Below are 22898 nucleotides of genomic sequence, written 5' to 3' on the forward strand. Positions count from 1 at the left end.
AATTTTATCAGTATTTTTGCTTTAATTCAGATTTTTAAAAGACATCCTAAAACTAGGATGGAAACCATATCAAAATCACGACTGTACATTGTGAAAAACTGAAAACATCTAAATGTCCAATAATATAGATTGGTTAAATTACAGTGTATTTATATAATGGTTATCTATTTAAAATCATGCTTTATAATAGTATTATACAGACATGGAAAAATGTTCAGCTACAGGTCAACTTGTCACGTTCGGTGACTACTACCTCCTCTAACCCTTTGGGTGTGTTGCAGCTTCCCAAGGTGGTTTACCGTACCTATTGGCTTTCTTTAATCCTACTTTTTTGGTAAATATTCCCTTCATTAAATGCTGTTCAGTCACCCCACTTTAGTGAATCATCTATTTCCGGCTAAGATCCTGAAAAAAGTTATTAACCATTAACACAGGTTAATGGTGAAATTAGACCATTACTCTGGTTGGTGGAATTATGATGAAATTACAGAGAAAACAACAAATGCCTGTTTTTTTTTTTAAACAAGTAATACCATGATAGGTGCACTACACCTAATAATAGGGCTACCATTAATTCATTATTAGTGAGTTAGTTGTATATTGTGCTTTATAGATCACCTCCTTTAATCCTTTAAATAACTGTATAATAATTAACATCACCTCCAGTTAGACATGAGGAAACATTAAACATTTTTTATTGTCAATTAATATATTGTCATTGTTTTCTTTTATAGATCATTCCCGAGAAGTGTTGGAGCAATTAGTAGGCCCAAACAAACTAAAGCAAGTGACGTGGACTGTTTATTGATGCTTTTTGAAGATGATCAATGCTAGGAAAGCTTATCAAAACTACTTTCCCAGGAAACCATCTATAGAGATTTGCATTCTACTTAATGTTAACACTATTTTTAATTATTTTATTGTCTTAAGTTATAACTCTCAGAGAATTAGCTAAGTCTTGGTATATACATGGTTTGTGCTTTACTCTTAAACATCTTAATAGTGCTATTATTCTATATCTGTTGGATGAGTCATTATTTTTGAAATGATAATCCTAGCATGAACTCTGATCTATGGTGTTGGATTCTGTTTCTTAAATAACTTTAAAATTAACTGTTTTCCCTTGAGATTTCCTTCTCCTACGTAGGTACTTGAGCTATTGTTCTAAGTTTACCTGTAAGTATAAACCTTAGGAGAATCTAAGTAAACATATTTCTAAAAGCATAGTTACCTTCCTATTTTCTGGCTCTTACCTTCTTGGAGTATTTAAATGCCCATTTGCCAAAAGCAGACCTGAACATCAAGCCTGTTAATTCTTCAAAGAATTTAGGTATTTGTTTCACCGAAATGAAGTGACTTATTAGCCATTCAGCGTATTAGTATTACAGAGGCTCTTGCCCGGCCACATCAATTCATTGATTTTTATGGCTACTCTTCCCAGTTACATTTTTATTCATCTGTAAGCTTTCCTTCCTTAGCAAAATTGCATTCAAAAATCTGTAAAAATGAGTAAATACAGAATATCACTACAGAGACTTGTATCCTCAGGTTTATTGATTTCACATTGTGAAATAAACAGCAAAGGTCTTAGTTTTCAAGTGAAAACTTTTTGGTAATCACAAAATTACCTGACACATACCATGCTTAAACCAACCCCCAAATTTAGCATATTCATTTTGCCATGAGCCTGTCTTGAGATTTTCTTAAAAGATTTCTTATTTTGCCTCTGATGTAGTGAAAAACGGGGTAAGTATGCTAACTTTCTTGTATATGTTGGGGGTACTTATTCAACTCCATTTCTTGTCCTTACAAGATTTATAAATGTGGTATGTTTATAGTGTGGATATATATGTTGCCACTGCAAAGGTGGTGCATATGTATATATGTGCAAAATGGGTAAGGCCTGTTCTACCTATGAAATTTTTCTAAAGACAAATTCAATAAAATTTAATACTGAATATTTAACCAAGTCAATCACATTTTCCCCTTTTTGCAGAAACTAGTTTCGACATCTAAATTGTGAGCTTCTTCGGGTCTATGAAGGATTTATCTTCCTAAAACAGTTTGCAGTTTGATATTTCTCCTTTTTTATGTTGCTAGTTATATTAACTATTTCTCACCACTCTGTTTAAAATATCTGTACCCCATCCAGTACCCAGTATTCCCTATTACCCTTACTTCTTTTTCTCCTTACTACCTATCACCATCTGATGCCTGTTTTCATTTGTTCATTATGTCTCCCTACTCTAGAATACAAATTTCATAAGGACAAAATATTTATATTTTTTTTTCATTGCTGTATCCCCATATCCCCAGTGCCTAGAACAGTGCCTGGTATATAATAAGCACTCAAATATTCATTGAATAAGTAAATATGGACAGAAATAAAGGAGGAAAGAAAGAAATACCCAGTAATACCCAGCCTGGCCAATGTAGCAAGACTCCATGTCTACAAAAAATACAAAATAAAAAAACTAGCCAGGCATCATGGTGGTGCATGCCTACAGTCCTAGCTACTAAGGAGGCTGAAGTGGGAGGATTACCTGAGCCTAGAAAGTCGAGGCTGCAGTGAGCACGGTCACATCGCTGAACTCCAGCCTGGATGAGAGAGCAAGACCTGTCTAAAAACAAACAAAACAAAACACCCAACAACAACAACAAAAATTTCCAGTCTCTAGTCTGATCTATATTTTCTAATATAAAGAGATTGGAAGTCATCATTCCCATCCTCACAATAAGAAAAAAGCTCAATAAACTGAAAAATCAACACTTAGATCCATTAGAGAATTAAGGTTAAAGAGAAAATGCCTCACAAATTAGAAACGCAAATACAAACAACCATAGCTTACAGGGAGCAGAAGCCTGTTGCTGGAGCCAGTACCAGTAGGAACATTTATGCTGTAATTCCTGAGTTGCTGGAGGCTCCATGTGGATGGACTTAAGAATCAAAAGCTCCAGCCTGGCACAGTGGCTCACACCTGTAATCCCAGCACTTTGGGAGGCTGAGGCAGGTGGATCACCTGAGGTCAGGAGTTCAAGACCAGCCTGGCCAACATGGCGAAGCCCTGTCTTTACTAAAAATAAAAAAATTAGCTGGGCATGGTGGTGCATGCCTGTAATCCCAGCTGGGTTTGGTGGTGTATACCTGTAATCCCAGCTACTCGGGAGGCTGAGGCAGGAGAATCACTTTAACCCAGGAGGTGGAGGTTGCAGTGAGCCAAGATTGCGCCATTGCACTCCAGCCTGGGCAATAAGAGTGAAATTCTGTCTCAAAAAAAAAAAAAGAATCAAAAGCTCTAGGAATCTGTCCATAAATATTATCTAACCAGGTGTGGCAACCCTGCAGTCACTCTGAACCTATTCTGCTTTTGGGAGTTGCCAAATTCACAGATTGTTCTTTGCTCAATTAAACTTTGTTAAATTAAAACAAACAAACTCCAGGGGGCCCACTCCTAGGGGAGACACCACACTTTCATAGTTTTACCTCCAGGATACCTACCAGGTTCTCAGGGTGAGGATCAGAGAAAAATCCCCTCTTCTGGTATGAGGATAGGGAAAGTAACCATTTTGAAATATGCCCAAGTGTTCAATTCTCCTTAACAAAAGCCAGTTCTCAAGGGAAACTATTTTACCAGAGCCTCGTTGACCTGGGGGAAAGGAAGCACCCAACTCCAGCTGCCTCTAGCCTTCCTGTCTCACCAAAGGGACAAAAGAAAAGCTGAAAGCACTTGTGAAGGTCACAGCAGGGGCATAGGCTGACTTAACTGACTGAGACTTAATCACAGGACTATAGAACATACCTTCTCCCATACCTTATCACATCAGTTAGGCTACTGTATAATAACAGGGAATTACAGGTGAAAACAACTGCAAGCTTCAGACTCTATATAAGAAGGAATCTGTAGGGAAACTCAAAGATAATAGAGGAGACAATAGCCAGGACACTAGAGGAAAATTTAGCCTGTAATATCTACACTACAGCAAACAGTAGCCCTACCCAGATTTTAAAACCTCATGCTACCTTAGTTTACTTGTTTATTTATCCAATACATCATGTCTAGCTATCAACAAAAAATTACAAGGCATGCTAAGACAAAAAAACAGTCTGAAAAGAAAACAAGCATCGGAATCAGACTCAGTTATGGCAGACATTTTAGAATTACCAGATCATAAATTTAAAATAACTGATTAACATGCAAAGGGCTCTAATGCGAAAAGCATACAACACGCAAGAATGATGGGTGACGTAAGCAGAGATAGAAGCTATAAGAAAAAATCAAAAGGAAGTGATAGAAGTAAAAAACATCGTCAGGCTGGCGTGGTGGCTCACACCTGTAATCCTAGCACTTTGGGAGGCCAAGGCGGGTGGATCACCGGAGGTCAGGAGTTTGAGACCGGCCTGGCCAACATGGCAAAACCCCGTCTCTACTAAAAATACAAAAATTAGCCAGGCATGGTGGTGCATGCCTAAAATCCCAGATACTCTGGAGGCTGAGACAGGACAATCGCTTAAACAGGGGAGGTGGAGGCTACAGTGAGCTGAGATACGAGCCACTGCACTCCAGCCTGGACGACAGAGCTGAGACTCCATCTCAAAAAAAAAAGCCCAGAGTTCAAGGCTGCAGTGCCCAATGATTAAGCCTCTGAATAGCCACTGCATTCCAGCCTGGGAGCAAAGTGAGACTGTCTTTAAAAAAAAGAAAAAATATATATATAGTCTTCTTCTATGTTTTGTTTTGTTTGTTTAATTCAAAGTTACATCACAGTTGTCCTCGACTACAGAAACAGATCCGGCTACAATGTTTAATTCTTCTCTATTACTTAAATTAAATGCTGCCACCATTGAGTATGGCATTGTATAATCATATTCCTTCAGCAGTTAAAATAGAAAAAAAAATGCAGATAGAAATGTGTATAATTGGCATGCATAGAAATACAGAACCAGTTACATGACAAAAGTAAACAAAACTCTAAACCTTCATATTTTAAAAACAAGATTTTCCATTTAACAAGAATTACATTCATTAAACTGGAGAGTATCTCCTATAGAGAAAACTTTTAGAGTCAGATTCAAACATTACTATATTCATACTTGGAAGCACTTTGACAACTCAAGGCTGAAAATCCCACACTGTGCTTGTTGTCAGTCCACTGTTTTCCTGCCTAGTAGGCTCCAAAAGTGAATATTCTACCACTTTGTGCAGGTGATGCTGAATGCTGTGTCCACTGAACTGGGGCCGCCCAGGGTCACCAATCAGTACTCGAGTTCTATAGGTCCAGAAGCACTTCTTCAGCCACTGATGAAGACTATCTGCAAGGTCTTCATCATAAAACATATCGCCAAGAACAACAAGGTCCCACTTATCTTGTTCCAAATTCAAAATGTTTTGGATTAAAATAGGAAAAGGATTCAGTCTGTTCAATTCACAATTTAGTGTAATAGCCATTCCTGCAACTTAAAAAAAAAAAAAGCACAAAATGAATTGGTATATGCTAGGCTGTTATAATTCCATGTTGATTAAATAACTTAGAAGATCTGCTAACAATATATTTTTCTTCCTTTTTGATGAAAGTTGTTTTTTAAAGTAAAGAAGTACAAAGGTTATCCCAATATAAGCTATACCACAATTTCCAAATACATGACTGGATATCCTGAAAACAAACAATTCAAAACACCTAGAAATGCTGGGACTTTTAGGAATATTTGCTGATTTCATTAACCAAAAGATTTTGGTTTTTTACTGTGGACAGGGAAACGAGACTTGGGCTTGATTGAGCATGGCAATAAATTAGAACTGACACCCCTTGGCTGGGTGCAGTGGCTCACGCCTATAATCCCAGTACTTTGGGAGGCCGAGGCGGGTGGATCACCTGAGGTCAGGAGTTCGAGACCAGCCTGGCCAACATGGTCAAACCCTGTCTCTAATAAAAATACAAAAATTAGCTGGGCGTGGTGGTGCATGCCTGTAATCCCAGCTACTTGGGAGGCTGAGGCAGGAGAATCACTTGAACCCACGAGGTGGAGGTTGCAGTGAGCCAAGACCGTGCCACTGCACTCCAGCCTGGGCAACAGAGTGAGACTCTGTATCCAAAAAAAAAAAAAGAAAAAAAAAGAACTGAGACTCCTTTATAAAATAAAGGTTTTCAGCCAGGCGCGGTGGCTCATGCTTGTAATCCTAGCACTTTGGGAGGCCAAGACGGGCAGATCACGAGGTCAGGAGATTGAGACCATCCTGACTAACACGGCGAAACCCCATCTCTACTAAAAATACAAAAAAAATTAGCCAGGCATGGTGGCAGGCACCTATAGTCCCAGCTACTCAGGAGGCTGAGGCAGGAGAATGGTGTGAACCCGGGAGGCGGAGTTTGCAGTGAGCTGAGATTGTGCCACTGCACTCCAGTCTGGGTGACAGAGGGAGACTCTGTCTCAAAATAAATAAATAAATAAAATAAAATAAAGGTTTTCAAGGACTATATTCTCAGTGAAAGGGTAAACCAGAAGAAAATCAGATCAAATAAAAACTTACTTACCTGTCTCAGCCTGGGTTCTAATGGAATAAAAATAACCCTCAAAGACAGGCCAATACTCACTTGGGTTTGGGGTCAAATAAACACTATTTACATATTTCAGGAAATTCCTAGCCCATAAATTAACATAAGTGCTCCCTCTGGATGTCTGGCAGACACAAATCCTCTTGGGAAAAATGCACCATCTACTCAGACCTCAGGGGATTCCTACAGATAATGTCCCAGTGCACAGAGATTCACAATGTCCAATCACAAAATACATATAACGATAAGCTACCACACTGAGCACGTGTACATATTTATCCCAGAGAAAAAAAAAAAAGAGCCTTAAATATTTTAAAATATGAATCCTTACTAGGGTCTATGTCATTGGCCAAGATCCTTGATGCCCCACTCATCTTAGCAGCAATAGCTGTAGCTCCACATCCACTCCCAAGATCTAATACAGATTTTCCTCTGACAACATCAGGATTATCCAAAAGATACCTAAATTAAAAAGGAGAAACATGTCTCAGAGAGATGAGGAAAAATAAATGTTGGGAACAGGCCCCCCAAAATCTGGCCATAAACTGGCCCCAAAACTGGCTATAAACAAAATCTCTGCAGCACTGTGACATGTTCATGATGGCCATAACACCCACGCTGGAAGGCTGTGGGTTTACCGGAATGAGGGCAAGGAACACCTGGCCTGCCCAGGGCAGAGAACTGCTTAAAGGCGTTCTTAAACCACAAACAATAGCATGGGCGATCTGTGCCTTAAGGACATGCTCCTGCTGCAGATAACTAACCCAACCCATCCCTTTATTTCAGCCCATCCCTTCATTTCCCATAAGGGATACTTTTAGTTAATCTAATATCTATAGAAACAATGCTAATGACTGGCTTGCTGTTAATAAATATGTGGGTAAATCTCTGTTCGGGGCTCTCAGGTCTGAAGGCTGTGAGACCCCTGATTTCCCACTTCACACCTCTACATTTCTGTGTGTGTATCTTTAATTCCTCTAGTGTCACTGGGTTAGGGTCTCCCCAACCGAGCTGGTCTCAGCAAATAAGAGGTATCCAAAACAAGAAAAAAGAAAAGAAAAGGAAAAGAAAGAAAAGAGATGTCTTTAGGTTGACTGGACAAAAGAAATAGTGAAAAGTAGCAGAAGAACTTGGTCCAACCTTGGCAAGTTTGGTCTGACTAGAGTGACACAAAAAGTCCATCTCCAGAGCTGGGCAGAGGTGGCAGAAGAAAGGACCTAGTCCTTTGGTCTTTCTCTTCAGCAGGTGTGAAGCACAGTACCACACAACTGACTGATTATGCTATTCAAGTCAATTTTTTTCAAAAAAAAGTTGTAGGCTGGGCACAGTGGCTCATGCCTGTAATCCCAGCACTTTGGGAGACCAAGGTAGGCGGATCACTTGAGGCCAGGAATTCAAGACCAGCCTGGCCAATCTGGCAAAACCCCCTCTCTACTAAAAATCCAAAAGTTAGCTGGGCATGGTGGTGTGTGCGTACAGTCCCAGCTACTCAGGAGGCTGAGGCAGGAGAATCACTTGAACCCAGGAGGTGGAGGTTGCAGTGAGCTGAGATTACGCCACTGTGCTCCAGCCTGGGCGACAGAGCAAGACTCCATCTCAAAAAATTAAAAAAATAAAATAAAAAATACAAAAATTAGCCAGGGATGGTTGTGGGTGCCTATAATCTCAGCTACTTGGGAGGCTGAGGCAGGAGAATTGCTTGAACCTGGGAAGCAGAGGTTGCAGTGAGCCAAGATTGCACCACTGCACTCCAACCTGGGTGACACAGCAAGACTGTTTCCAAAAAAAAAAAAAAGTGGTAAAGGAAAATAAAAAGTCTCAGGCCGGGCGCGGTGGCTCACGCCTGTAATCCCAGCACTTTGGGAGGCCGAGACGGGTGGATCACGAGGTCAGGAGATCGAGACCATCCTGGCTAACACAGTGAAACCCCGTCTCTACTAAAAGTATGAAAAAATTAGCTGGGCATGGTGGCGGGCACCTATAGTCCCAGCTACTCGGGGGGCTGAGGCAAGAGAATGGTGTGAACCCGGGAGGCAGAGCTTGCAGTGAGTGGGATTGCACCACTGCACTCCAGCCTGGGCAACAGAGCAAGACTCCGTCTCAAAAAAAAAAAAAAAGTCTCAAGACCCGCAAAACTCAATATGTCAAAAGGAAAGTTAAGCCTGGAGGCCGAGTTAGGGAACACTGTCCTTTTCTCGTGAATAGATAGCTGTTACTTCACAACCTTGTGTCAAAGCACTATTCATTAGCCAGACCCCTACAAAAGGAAAAGGTCTCAGGGATCTCCAGATGACTGGAGATTGCAAATTGCTCATAAATTCTTTGCAGACCCCTAAACCTTTCGAGATGTACCTCCTTCCATAAACAAGAACATATCAACTGTAACTTTAGGTCTGCTACCTAAGTCTAACTCCTTGTCCACAAAACTACAGTGTTAAATTTCATACTAACAACGTCCATTACAAGCTTATCTTCCTGGGTACAGAATAAAAACAGGACAAGGCTAGGTGCAGTGGCTCACATCTATAATCGCAACACTGTGGGAGGCTGAAGTGGGGAGGATCACTTGAGCTCAGGAGTTTGACAGCCTGAGCAACATAGTGAGACCCTGTCTCTACAAAAAGTACAAAAATTAGTTGCTTATGGTGGTACATGCCTGTAGTCACAGCTACTTGGGAGGCTGAGGTGGGAGGATCACTTGCACCCAGGAGGTCAAGGCTGCAGTGAGCAATGATTGCACCACTGCACTCCAGCCTGGGTGACAAAGTGAGACCCTGTCTCAAGAAAAAAAAACAGGATGAGAGCAATCATTCCTTCACCCGCCCTGAGACACCTACATAATTAACTCTTCTTTACTCCCTATTTTCGAATGTTCACCTTATGTAGAGCATAGATTTACTGGGCACTGACTAAAATCTCACAAGGATGTAATCATTTGCCTCATTGCCTATCCCACCGTTTCCTATATGCCATTTCCTCTTTAAAGAAATTTATAGCCAGGCGCAGTGGCTCACGCCTGTAATCCCAGCACTTTGGGAGGCTGAGCAGGTGGATCACCTGAGGTCAGGAGTTCGAGACCAGCCTGGCCAACATGGTGAAAATCCCATCTCTACTAAAAATACAAAAATTAGCCAGGTGTGGTGGCGGGCACCTGCAATCCCAGCTACTCGGGAGGCTGAGGCAGGAGAATTGCTTGAACCCAGGAGGCAGAGGTTGCAGCGAGTAGAGATCAAGCCATTGCACTACAGCCTGGGTGACAGAGTAAGACTCTGTCTCAAAAAAAAAAAAAAAGAAAGAAAGAAAAGAAATGTATAAATGGCCAGGTGTGGTGGCTCACGCCTGTAATCCCAGCACTTTAGGAGGCAAGGTGGGTGGATCACCTGAGGTCAGGAGTTCGAGACCAGCCTGGCCAACAGGGTGAAACCCCGTCTCTACTAAAAATACAAAATTAGCCAGGCATGGTGGTACATGCCTATAATCCCAGCTACTCGGGAGGCTGAGGCAGAGAATCGTTTGAACCCGGGAGGGGAAGGCTGCAGTCTGCCAAGATTGTGCCATTGCACTCCAGCCTGGGCAACAAGAGCAAAACTCCATCTCAAAAAAAAAAAAAGAAAGAAAGAAAGAAAAAGAAATGTATAAATACTGTGCCTCCTAAAAACCTCTTAGAAGAGCACAGGCCACAAACTTTCCTGTGACTTGCATTTTTCTTGGGCTTAACAAACCTTGACTGGTTGAGACTCATGCCTCAGTCTCTCATTTGGGCTGACAAAGTATTGAATACTTAGTATGTTCCAGAAACTACCGAGCACCACGAATTAAGACTGACAAAATACTGCTAAAACAAAGACTAAAATTAAGTAAACTCAATCCAAGAGTCACTGTCTCCTCTTGACTCCATCATAGAGTGATTTTCCTGCTGCTTGAAATGTAGTATAATGACCTCTCTGGTAAAACTCAAAGTCCATTTCAACCAAGGAATTTGGACTGGAGCTAAACAGTTACCAAACAAGTGAAGATGGATGGAGAAACACTGAAATAACAAATTTCAGCTGACTCTTGATCTTAGGATTGGAGTAATAAGGAACAGTGGGTACTACTGAGGCAGGAGAATGGCAGAGGAAGTCAGGGGTGAAGGGGACCCATTGGACATAGGCTAGCTGAAGCAATACCAAAAGCAAAACATACAAGATAGCAGAAACAGGACATATGAAATAAGACAGTAAGCAGTAAGAGATACGGGAGTAAGCAATGAGTTAGAACATGCAAGATAAGGAAAATAAGTGGAAAGGGGTTGCAGTAGCAATTTGGTTACAAGAACTAAAAGTAAAGATGAGCAATTTTGTCAGAAAAGATAAAATAAGGTTAAGCAAGGATGCACAATTAGCTTATGAGAAATAAAGTGCGGTTTAGGCACAATGAGGGAAAGGCAAGGATGAGCAATTCACTTACGAAAAACAAAGTAAGGTTAAGCAAGTGAGGAAAAAACATATAAAAGGCCATGAACTATAACAAACTGGGGCTGATACCACTCGCAGGTCAGCCTGATCCGTTGCTGATTGCATTCTGCTTAACAAACTGTTTGCTGCCTTGCTACTTGTATGTGTCATGTCCAATTCTTTGTTGATGGCACCAAGAACCTGGGACTTGACATCAACCAGTTAACACTATGGCAAAGTAGAGGCATACATGCCCTGTCTAAATAGCTGCTACTGCCAGGCACGATGGCTCATGCCCAGCACGATGGCTCCCAGCACTTTGGGAGGCCGAGGCTGGCGGATCACTTGAGGTCAGGGGTTCGAGACCAGCCTGGTCAACATGGTGAAACCCTGTCTCTACTAAAAATACAAAATTAAGCCAGGCGCGGTGGCTCACGCCTGTAATCCCAGCACTTTGGGAGGCCGAGGAGGGTGGATCACGAGGTCAGAAGTTCGAGACCAGCCTGATCAACATGGTGAAACCCCGTCTCTACTAAAAATACAAAAATTAGCCGGGCATGGTGGCATGAGCCTATAGTCCCAGCTACTCAGGAGGGTGAGGCAGGAGAATGGCGTGAACCCGGGAGGCGGGGCTTGCAGTGAGCCGAGATCACACCACTGCACTCCAGCCTGGGTGACAGAGTGAGACTCTGTCTCAAAAAAAAAAAAATTTTTTTTTTTGTAGAGATAGGGGTATCACTACGTTGCCTATGCTGGTCTCAAACTCTTGACTTCAAGCTGTCCTCCTGCACTGGCTTCCTAAAGCACTGGGATTACAGGCACTGCACCCAACAGAAGAGGGAAACTTTGAACAGCCCACTCACTCACAGCTCCTGTTTTATGGGAAAATAAGCAACTCTGGAAGGAATGTGAGGTTTATGGAGCGACATTCGCTGAATTAAAGGAGAGCGGAAGGACTGGGTGTTTAGCTTCCATCTAGGAACTCTGCAATGGTCATGCGCTATGAACTATGAACCTCCTAACAGGTGAGATTTCTGGATCACTTATAGCTATCCAGGGTCTTGACAGCTGACTCTAGGATTTCTCTTGGGGAGACAGTTACTTGGGAAAATAGCTTGATAAGCTTGGGTTAGAATGGGAAATTATGCAACAAGGCAACAAAAAATATGGCTAACCTGAGGCTAGGCTCAGAGGCTCATGTCTGTAATACCAGCACTTGGGGAGGTTGAGGAGGCCAGATGTTTAAGACCAGCCTGGACAACATAGCAAGATCCTGTCTCTACCAAAAAAAAAAAAAAAAAAAAAAGAAAGAAAGAAAGAAAAAAGAAAACAAGAAGACTGAGTTTTGCCGGTTTCTGTTTTGTTTTGTTTTTGAGACAGGCCAGGCGAGAGTGCAGTGGCAGGATCACAGCTTACAGCCTCAGCCTCCCAAAGTACTGAGACTACAGGCATGAGCCACCACGCCTAGCATTGCTCTGGTTTTTTGTAGAGGTTGGAGGGAACTGAAAACAGCAAAGATCTGTAGCGCCTTAAAGGTTTCATTAGGGTAGTACCTAGACAGGGCTTGGCCTCCTGGCCAGTAGATTGCCCAGTAAGGATCACTGTGGGGCCACAGGTCAGCTCTCTCCCACCAGAATTTGCATCTGGGGGTCAAAAGCCGCAACTGGATTTCAGGGGTGAGGCTACCACTGCTGGTGACTTCAGTGTTCTCCTCCAGGAAAGCCTTTATCTCAGGGTCCAAAAAGCTTCCAGCTCCTCTCCAGGGACACTGGCCACAGGGAAACAAGAGAAGACCACTGCTTCGTAGAGCCTGCAAGAGGAGACCACAGTGGTTCCTGTGTGCTTTCCAACCTAGACTCAAAGCCATCAGTCCTTTCCCCAAACACAGGTTCTGTCAATGTTCTGTTGATAATGGCTGCTTCTCAAGGAGAATGAACAAGGGTGTGTCTCCCAACTTGATCTCAACCGGAACCTCTGACTCTGAAAAAAAAAAAAAAAGTAATACTGAGAATTCTGAGGAAGAGCAACATTTCTAGATCCTATTACATAATAAGAAAATATTGGCCGGGCGCGGTGGCTCACGCCTGTAATCCCTGCACTTTGGGAGGCCAAGGCGGGTGGATCACGAGGTCAGGTGTTCAAGACCAGTGTGGCCATCATGGTGAAACCCTGTCTCTACTAAAAATACAAAAAATTAGCCAGGCATGGTGGCAGGTACCTGTAATCTCACTACTTGAGAATTGCTTGAACCCGGGAGGCGGAGGTTGCAGTGTGCCGAGATCGCACCATTGCATTCCAGCCTGGGCAACAAGAGCAAAACTCTGTCTCATAAAAAAAAAAAAGAAATAAAATATTACAGTGTATATTACTGTATCTGATGATTCACATGTGCAAGTTCATTTCAGATGAAAGCTTTGGTGCATCAATTGGGAAAATCCAATCTTTTTAAATGATACTTTTCACAAGAGAATCCTTTTAGTAATTTAACACAACAAATATACAAGCATTTGATTTTGAAAGAATCCTCAAGAAAATGCCTCTTACAGGAAATCAGCCATACAGTCATCCTTCAGTATCCTCAAGTGATTGGTTCCGGTATCCCCTGCTTCCAGGATACCACAATCAGAGGATACTCAAGTCCCTTATATAAAATGGCATCATATTTGTATATAAACTAGGCATATGCTGTGGTATACTTTACTTTAAATCATCTCTGGATGACTCATAATACTTAATACAATGTAAATGCTATATAAGTAGTTGTTACACTATTTTTGTGTTATTTTTATTGTTGTAATTTTATATTGCTATATTGTTATATTGTGGGCCAACTGTACCTTTAAAGTTCTTTCATAAATTTAACAAAGTAGGCATGCTTGGTAACTGTGAACAAAATAACAAAAGTCTTCTGTCTTCAGGAAGCTTATATTCTAGTGGTGGGATAAAGCAGTTAACAGGGCAAACACAGTTTTTGCCTTTATGAAGTCTAGCCAAGAGTTCTGGGGGTTAATGAATTTATAATTGTCTGTGGGCAGAGATATATTAATACAAATTATATTGACTACTCTATTTCATTAAAAATTGTTGTATCATAAAACAATGCAATCAAGATTCAGGTTTTTTCCTTTAAAAGTACTGTATGCATTTAATTGTAATAAAAAAACATCAACTCCTAAATCTCTTTCTGTAAAAGTATCTGATGGTTCGATTTTACCAAGCCTAAACTGAAAAGATTTGCTCCAACAGAAAAACACCTGTGCAATTGATCACTAAGATTTGTTTAAAAAAATATATATATAGAAAAACACCCGGATTAGAATAAATGAGAATGAGGAACAACTTAAACACAACTTATACACCCAGTTGTTTGGGGACCTCGGATCTCTTCTGCATAAATGTTTTAAATGGTCTTAAATCCACTAAAGTATTTAGGGGTCAAAAATCCAAATCCCCACAAGGGGCTGGACATCATAAATGAGTGATGCAGGCTGGCTGTAAAATAACAGAGGGGCTGTGGCAAGCTGGAGACTGTTTTCAAACAGTTCAAAAAGGCTAGGCAGGACATGCTGCCAGATCCTCCGATTTCTCAAAATCATCAAAAAAATCTAGATATTGACACATTAGCTTCCACCTTTTTTTTTTTTTTTTTTTTTTTTTTTGAGACAGAGTCTCTGTTGCCCAGGCTGGAGTGCAGTGGCGTGATCTCGGCTCACTGCAACCTCCGACTCCCAGGTTCAAGCGATTCTCCTACCTCAGCCTCCCGAGTCCTGGGATTACAGGGGCGTGCCACCACGCCCGGCTAATTTTTGTATTTTTTTTTTTTTTTTTTTTTAGTAGAGACGAGGTTTCGCCATGTTGGCCAGACTGGTCTGGAACTCCTGACCTGAAGCGATCCTCCTGCCTCGACCTCCCAAAGTGCTGGGATTACAGGCGCGAGCCACCACGCCCGGCCAGCTTCGGCTTGTAAACATCAGCAACTCATTCAAATATCAAAACACAGGGCAGGCCAAAATGCATGTCAGGTCATACATAGCCTGTGAACTCAGCGTAGACTTCCAGTGGGTGTTAGTTACCCCACATCAGTGTCCTGGGATCGTAGGGGTCTCTCAGGGCCTGGTATCCCACTAGACTAATTGTTAAGCAGTACTAGGCTGTCACTTGAATCACACAACGCAGCCTAAGTTTAAAGGTAACGCAGAGCAAATAGAGATTATTTGGGATTTGGACCCCATGTCATTTAGATCGGCGCTTCCCTCTCCCGTCCCAGCACCGATGAGGCATGGGTTATGAAGTATGTGACTGTGGTGACCACTTGGTATTTTTCTTAATGAGAAGGAGAGCTGATGGGATGAAAATAGTTACGTTCCAGAACGGGTAGACGGCGGCGTCATTTTCCTCCAGAGGCGGGGTGGAGTCGATCTTAAAGGGGCAGGCACCGTCCTCCTTGTCTCCTTACCTAGCTTTGCTGACACCGCCCTCGGAAGTAAAGCACAGGGCTCGCCTGTCACTCGCCCTGGCGACTCTTCCCGCTCATGCTTTACATTTCCGGGGTCCCGCTACCAAAACTGAGCCACGCTCTAGCAGAGCGCCGCGGCCCGGCAGGGGGCGGGATGGACGGCGGCCCCTCGCGGCCCCGCCCTTTTTCCCAGCAGCGCTTTCTTTCTCCTCCACTTTCTTAAAGGGACAGAAGCGCGAAACCAAAGGGCGCCCTGACCTCACCTGGAAAATAAGGGAACGTTAAATCTGTGTGCAATGTTTGTAGAATTTTGATTCCTAAAAAGTTCATTCTGAAACTATGCAACACCTACTATGTGCCAGTCGCACTTCCAGGCACCGGGCATAGAGTGGTGAGCAAAATAGACACCGTATATTAAAAAAAAAAACAAAAAACAACACAGTATAAGCCCTCTGTGCTGCCTACATTCAACTGCGATTAAATCATAATGAATGTCCTTTCTTTTCTAATAATTCATAAATTCACTATCAATTTATTTGCAGCCTATATCACTCGAGTCTGGATCTACATATATCCACCTTTCAACTGGACCCACATCCCACTGGCCCCTCAACTCAACGCTCAAAGTTAACTCACCATCTGACCTGACAACAATTAAAACCTGCTCTGGTGTGCTAGAGGGGGGAAAACGGTCCAAAACTAAGAAACAGGAAAATCGTGTTTCTGCATTTTAGTTTGCAGTTTGAGAAATGCACTGGCACCTGCCTGTTCAAAATTAGAATTTGTCGCTTGGGTTCTGCGCTCCTGCCATGGGTGTGACAGCTTTCTGTCTTTCCATGTAAACTGGAATCTTTAGGAACTACTACAAGGAAAGGAAACTTTGTGGTTCCAGTCAACAGCCCCAGATGCAGCCTTATCATTTCCTTCTTAGTTGAATGGTGTATTTGCTACATTCTTGTTGATAAGCTATACACCTTGCATTTCACAGTATTCTGCCTTAGATTTCCTGTGTAATAACTGATATAATGTGTTTATGAACTGCATTCATCCACTTATGAGCTGCTTTTTTCTTAATTAGTTGCTGATGTAAACGCTTGTTTTCTCAACTATAACTTTTCATTACCACACACTCTCCGATTCTCCTGCTAGCAGTGAACCTTGATCCATGTTCAAGATCAATTTCTATAAGAAATATTGTTTTTAACCAGCTTCTGTGTTCTATCCCAATTAATAGTTTGAACATCCCAGTCACTGCCCAAGAAACCAGAACGAACAGGCTAACCTAACATTTTTACAAAAGAGGGTTGGTTCCTGGAAAAAAGCTTGGTAGTCATCACTGAAGATGCATTTAATAATGTTTGGATAACTCATTCAAAACTTGCAACTTGGCTGAAGGGACTGCAACATGCCTTTCCTGTCCCATAATGGTTTTAAAACTGGTCCAGTTCTTTCTATCCCTCCTGCCATTGCCTTAGTTTGGCATTATAATGGCTTGCCTGGGTTCCTATAACTTGTCTATCTCTAATTCTGCCTTCCTTAAAACTATTCTTTTTTTTTTTTTTTTTTTTTTTTGAGATGAAGTCTTCCTCCGTCGCCCAGGCTGGAGTGCAGTGGCATGATCTCGGCTCACTGTAACCTCTGCCTCCTGGGTTCAAGCCATTCTCCTGCCTCAGCTTCCCCAGTAGCTGGGATTATAGGCGCACACCACCACACCCAGCTAATTTTTGTGTTTTTAGTAGAGACGGGGTTTCATCATGTTGGTCAGGCTGGTGTCCAACTTTTGACCTCGTGATCCGCCCACCTCGGCCTCCCAAAGTGCTGGGATTACAGGTGTGAGCCACTGCGACCGGCCAAGATTATTCTTTATATTGCAGCTTAAATGATTTTTTTCTGAAACTTAGATTCCATAGTCTAGAAAAGGCCTGCCCTTCCTGTAGTCCCAGACAAAGCATGAAAAACAGGGATATATGGATTTTCTTTTCTGTTGTTTGGTGTTGATGCATTGTAATGTCTTAATAGAAAGGACCGTCTAGATTTTAACAAAATTGACCCACATACATCCAGGCAGACTTGTGAACTGATAACAATTTGAGCTGTTGTCTATCCTTGTGATTTTTTTACTTTAAATACCTGCCCTACATTTTTGTTTACAAAGCCAGTTCTCTAATAATTGGTCCCTCTTGCAGGTGCTAGTAAAAAATTCTATTCCCTACACAACTTTGTCTTTAAGGGTTTTTCGGTTTTTCAACAAGTTATTCAATTACACTTATTAACTGTATGATCTTGGACACATTGCTAAACCTTCTTAATAATCAGTTTCTTCATCTGTAAAATAGTGATGATAATAATAATGTTTTAGGAAGATTTAATAAGATAAAAGCACATCTTGTTTAGCCCAGTTCCTGGCATGTAGTAAATGTTTGCTAAGTGTGCTATTACAGTGATGATCATTATTAGAAACACAGAGATAGTGTTGATGAGCAGCAGATCGGGTTTTCAGTTAAAGGTGAGAGGATCAAACTTGAATTTTAGAAAAATGTTTTATGCTGCAGGTAGCAAAGAGTTAAAGCGGGGGCAAGACTGAAGACAAGGAAACTGCCATTGGAGGATATTATGGTAATCCAAGCAAACAATAATGGAGACAGAACTAAGGTAACTGCAATAGGGATGGAAAGAATTGGAACATTTGAAAATGATTAAGGATGAGCTATTAGCAGGACTTGGAGACTAATTAAATACACTCGTTTAACCGTAATGCTAGCCAATCTAAGGGCAAGATGGTTTCTCTTGCTCCACTCGATTGGCCTGTGCTGTTCATCAGCAGGCTATCTGTGTTCTCCCTTGCTTAAAACCTGCTCTAGCTCCCCAGACCTTCAATGGTACAGCCGGATTCCTGACCACAGCTTTCCTGGCCCATGCTGATCAGTCCCAACTTAACCTATCCTGCCTCTTTTCAAAACACTCCTCTTCTCCCCTCTCTGCTGCAATTTGTTTTCCTCCCACAGCGCCTTGTTCTCTCATCCCTAGGCCTTGTTGAAGACAGAAAGCTGCCACTGCTAACCGCTCCTCACTGTCCAAAGCACCTACTCGTCCTTCAGAACTCAGTTCAACGTTAAGGTCCTCTGAAAAGCCTTCCCCAACACGCCAGCCTACACGCTAATCTTCCTATTTTCTTAGCTTCCTATGGGCATGTACAACAAGCATATCAAGCAGAACCGTCACTGCCTAGACTTGAAAGCAGACCATGTCATACTTCTTTTAACCTCTGGCACAGACACTCAATAAACTGTTAAATGAAAGAAAAGGCAAATACATGAGTAAAATAACAAACATTACATATCAGTATCTCATTTAAAAAATTTACTTTTAACAGCTTTATTGAGGTATATTTGACTTCACATTGGCAACTTTGCATGTTTACAGAGTACAATCTAATGTCCTGACATATGTATTGTCAACCCAAATGAGAGACTGAGGCAAGAATCTCAATCAATCCAGGTTTATTGAGCCAGAGCTTAAAGGTGTGCCCAGGAAAACCCTGAGTCACAGAAACATGAGTCTGTGGCCTGAGTCACAGAAACATGAGTCTGTGGCCCGTGCTCCTTGGGAAAGGCTTCAGGAGACTCGGTATTTACACATTTCTTTAAGAGAAAAGACATGCAGGAAAAGGGAGATAGGCGTGAAGCAAACGATGACATTCTTGTGAGATTTTAATTAGTGCCCAGTAAATCTATGCTATACATGAGATAAGGCAAACATTCGAAAATAGGGAGTAAAGGAAGAATTCATTATTCAGACTTCTCAGGATAGGTAGAAGAATAATGGATGTCATCTTTGTTTTTGCACTTGGGAAGATAAGGCTTATAATTGACACAGTCGGTGTGAAATTTACCAGACTTTAGGTTCCTGGACAAGGAGTTAGACTTAAGTCACAGACTTAAAGTTACAGTTGACATGTCCTTGTTTATGGGAGGATTTATTATACACCTTGAAAGGTTTAGGAGCCAGGAAAGAATTTTCTTAGGCGCGATTTGTGAGGGCAGTTATCTGGAAATGCCTGAGACCTTTTCCTTTTGTAGGGATCTGGCTAATGTATAGCGCTTTGACACAAGGTTGTGAAGTAAGCAGGCTTAACTTTCCCTTTGGCATAATGAGTTTGGGGGTTTTGAGAGTTTTTATGTTCCTTTACAGTATATACTCATGAAACCATCACCAAAATCAAGATAGTGAATATATTCAGTGCTCCTGTGTAATTCCTCCCTCCAGTTCTTCCCCTACTTTTTTTTTTTTATCTTTTTGTTCTGTTTTTTGTTTGTTTGTTTGTTTCATGAGACAGAGTCTCACTCTGTCGCCCAGGCTGGAGTGCAGTGGCGCGATCTTGGCTCACTGCAACCTTCTCCTCCCGGGTTCAAGCAATTCTCATGCCTCAGCCTCCCGAGTACCTGGGATTACAGGCGTGAACCACCACACCTGGCTAATTTTTATATTTTTAGTAGAGACAGCATTTCACCATGTTAGCCAGGCTGGTCTCTAATTCCTGACCTCAAGTGATCTGCCCACCTCAGCCTCCCGAGGTGCTGGGTTTACAGGCATGAGCCACGGCACCCATCCAGTCCTTCTCCCTTCTACCACAACCATTCTTGGCTTTCTGTCGCTACAGATTACTTTGCTTTTTCTAGATTTTCATATGCATGCAATTGTATAGAGTTTATACGGTTTTTGTCTTATTTCTTTCATTAGTAATTATTTTTATTCATCCATGTTTCCTGCATCAATAATTCACTCCTTTATATTGCTAAGTAGTGTTTCATTGTACGTATAGATAAGCTCCCATGTTTATCCATTTATGTGTTGATGGACATTTGAGTTCTTTCTTTCTTTTACTATTACAAATAAAGCTGTTTTGAACATTTGTGTACAAGTCTTTGTACAGACTTACGCTTTCTTTCCTTTGCATAAATACCTAGGAGTGCAATGGCTAGATCACATGGTAGGTGTATGATTAACTGCAAACTTTTTCTAAAATGGTTGTGCCTGCTGGGCACCATGGCTCATGCCTGTAATCCCAGCACTTTGGGAGGCCAAGGTGGGAGGATCACCTGAGGTCAGGAGTTCAAGAACAGCCTGGCCAACATGGTGAAACCGTGTCTCTACTAAAAATACAAAAATTAGTCGGACATGGTGGCGTGTGCCTGTAATCCCAGTTACTCAGGAGGCTGAGACAGAAGAATCACTTGAACCCGGGAGGTGGAGGTTGCAGTGAGCTGAGATCGTGCAACCACACTCCAGCCTGGACGACAGGGTGAGGCTCTGTCTCAGAAATAAAATAAAACAAAATAGTTGTGTCATTTTACATTCCCACCATCATTGTATGAGATTTCCAATTGCTCCACATCCTAGCCAACACTTGCTATTATTTGTCTTCTTTATTTTATTTTTTTTGAGACAGAGTTTCACTCTGTCACCCAGGATGGAGTGCAGTAGCGCTATCTCAGCTCACTGCAACCTCTGCCTCCCAGGTTCAAGTGATTCTCCCACCTCAGCCTCCCCAATAGCTGGGATTACAGGCACCCGCCACCACATCCAGCTAATTTTTTGTATTTTCAGTAGAGACAGGTTTCGCCATGTTGGCCAGGCTGGTCTCAAACTTCTGGCCTCAAGTGATCCACCCACTTCGGCCTCCCAAAGTGCTGGGATTACAGGCCTGAGCCACCGCACCCGGCCTCTCCCTAGACTTTTGAAGGAAGTTTGTAGTTTTGGGTTTTCTGGAGCTTCAGCTCCCTTCTAGCTTCTCTCTACCAAACTGCCCTTGCAACAAATCTATGGGCACCGTGTCTGTGTAAATTTGTGTGTTTCCTTTTTTCAGTTCCCTATCCGCAGTTTGTACTTGTTGCTCCCTCAGTTAGTAACCGGGCAAACTTTTAAGCACAGGTCACTGAGTCACACCTAAACATCCGACAACTGACACTATATAAGACCAGTTGGCTACAAAAGGGAATCCTCACTCCCTGCAAAACCCAGAAATCTTCAGCTAACTAAGACTGTGGTGCCATCTACTGATAATTTAGCTTAACATCGGCCAAGTGTGTTTCAGCTAAAACAGTAAAAGCAAAAACAAAACTGAAACTTAAACAGTTATGTATAAAGAGCAAAGATTCTCACCCACAATGTTACTACACACTGGTACCTTTTTTTTTTTTTTTTTTTTTGAGACGGAGTCTCGCTGCATAGCCCAGGCTGGAGTGCAGTAGCACGATCTCAGCTCACTGCAACCTCTGCTTCCTGGGTTCAAGCGATTCTCCTGCCTCAGGCTCCTGAGTAGCTGGGACTACAGGCGCATGCCGCCAAGGCCGGCTGATTTTTTGTATTTTAGTAGAGACGAGATTTCACCGTGTTGCCCAGGCTGGTTCCGAACTCCTGAGCTCAGGCAATCCGCCGGCTTCGGCCTCCCAAAGTGCTGGGATTACAGGCATGAGCCACCGCGCCCGGCCTGGCACATTTCTTTAGTTGTAAGATATGATGGAAATACTTATCATTGGTCATAAATAGTTCAGGCTTAAAGCTTAAGAAAGATTTGGTATAATCTATAACACATTCTCTCTCAATCTTTCTCTCACACACACGTGCACACTCCACAACTAACCCACTAGCAAATCCAAAACACTGTCTATGCAGAATCTGACCACTTTTCACCACCTGCATTGCTTTCCTCTAATATAAATCACCATCATCTCTAGCTTGGATTATTGCTGATGGGAGGATAAATTCTCCTCTACTCCCTTGGGATCGTCTAAGGCTAAGTCTAAGAATTAAATGGACATAAACCAGATTAACAGAAAAGCATACAAGTGTTACTAATTTTTACTTGCACATGAAGACTCTCACAAGATGAAAGGGGCGACGACCTGAAGAAAATGGCCAGAACAGAGAGCTTTTATACCTTTTGGACAAAGAAATGATAAATTTATGAAGAAATGATAAGACAAAGGGATTTGGACTAGGGGCAGTAAATTGCGGGGGAATCACTAGGAGATACATGGTGATGAAGGGACCATACCACTGTCTGCGGTATAAACCCGGGGTTTGTCGTCAGGCGCCAGGAAAATTTAGGACACTGACACACACAAGGAGTGTAGGAGCAGAGGTTTAATAGGCAGAAGAGAAGGGAAAGAGAAACAGCTTTCTCTATAGAGAAATGGATCTGCGAGTGGAAAGGACCAGCCGGCAGTGGATGCGCCGAAGTTTATAGTCAGGTCTGAGAAGGCGGTGTCTGATTTACACAGGGCTCATAGATTGGTTTGATCAGGTATGACGTTTACACTGTGCGCAGGGGAAGCCTGGTTACCCCACCCTAATCTTATTATGGAAATAGACTTTCTAGTTGATCAACACCATCTTGTCTGCTCCTTACAGTACACGTGGCTGACAAAGGGAAGGGAAGATGGAGCCTCCAA

The 22898-nt window shown here is 42.2% G+C and overlaps 2 protein-coding genes across 12 annotated transcripts in view; one reads left to right on the forward strand and one right to left on the reverse strand.

Annotated features, from left to right (window-relative positions):
- The window catches only part of AMN1 (antagonist of mitotic exit network 1 homolog), a 59601-nt gene extending 57627 nt beyond the window's left edge, over positions 1-1974 (forward strand). For all 4 annotated transcript variants that reach the window (XM_003813733.7, XM_008966313.5, XM_063593098.1 and 1 more), the window contains one exon: positions 735-1974. In XM_003813733.7, the coding sequence (XP_003813781.1) occupies positions 735-808 (74 nt within the window). In that variant the 3' untranslated portion in view covers positions 809-1974. The remainder of the gene's footprint in view (positions 1-734) is intronic.
- ETFBKMT (electron transfer flavoprotein subunit beta lysine methyltransferase) lies at positions 670-16361 on the reverse strand. 8 transcript variants are annotated; one of them, XM_063593097.1, is made up of 5 exons: positions 14740-15337; positions 13826-13871; positions 12542-12968; positions 6884-7014; positions 670-5455 (listed from the first exon to the last, which is right to left on the reverse strand). In XM_063593097.1, the coding sequence occupies exons 3-5, from the start codon at positions 12853-12855 to the stop codon at positions 5112-5114; spliced, it is 789 nt and encodes a 262-aa protein (XP_063449167.1). In that variant the 5' UTR covers positions 12856-12968; positions 13826-13871; positions 14740-15337; the 3' UTR covers positions 670-5111. The 8 variants fall into 8 exon arrangements, with proteins under 8 accessions (XP_063449167.1, XP_034791959.2, XP_008964556.3 ...); XM_034936068.3 differs by lacking the exons at positions 13826-13871; positions 14740-15337 and adding an exon at positions 15351-16361; XM_008966308.4 differs by lacking the exons at positions 13826-13871; positions 14740-15337 and adding an exon at positions 15445-16360.
- Positions 16362-22898: the final 6537 nt, after the last annotated feature.

Source organism: Pan paniscus, chromosome 10 (genome assembly GCF_029289425.2).
Source record: "Pan paniscus chromosome 10, NHGRI_mPanPan1-v2.0_pri, whole genome shotgun sequence".
Lineage (NCBI taxonomy): Eukaryota > Metazoa > Chordata > Mammalia > Primates > Hominidae > Pan > Pan paniscus.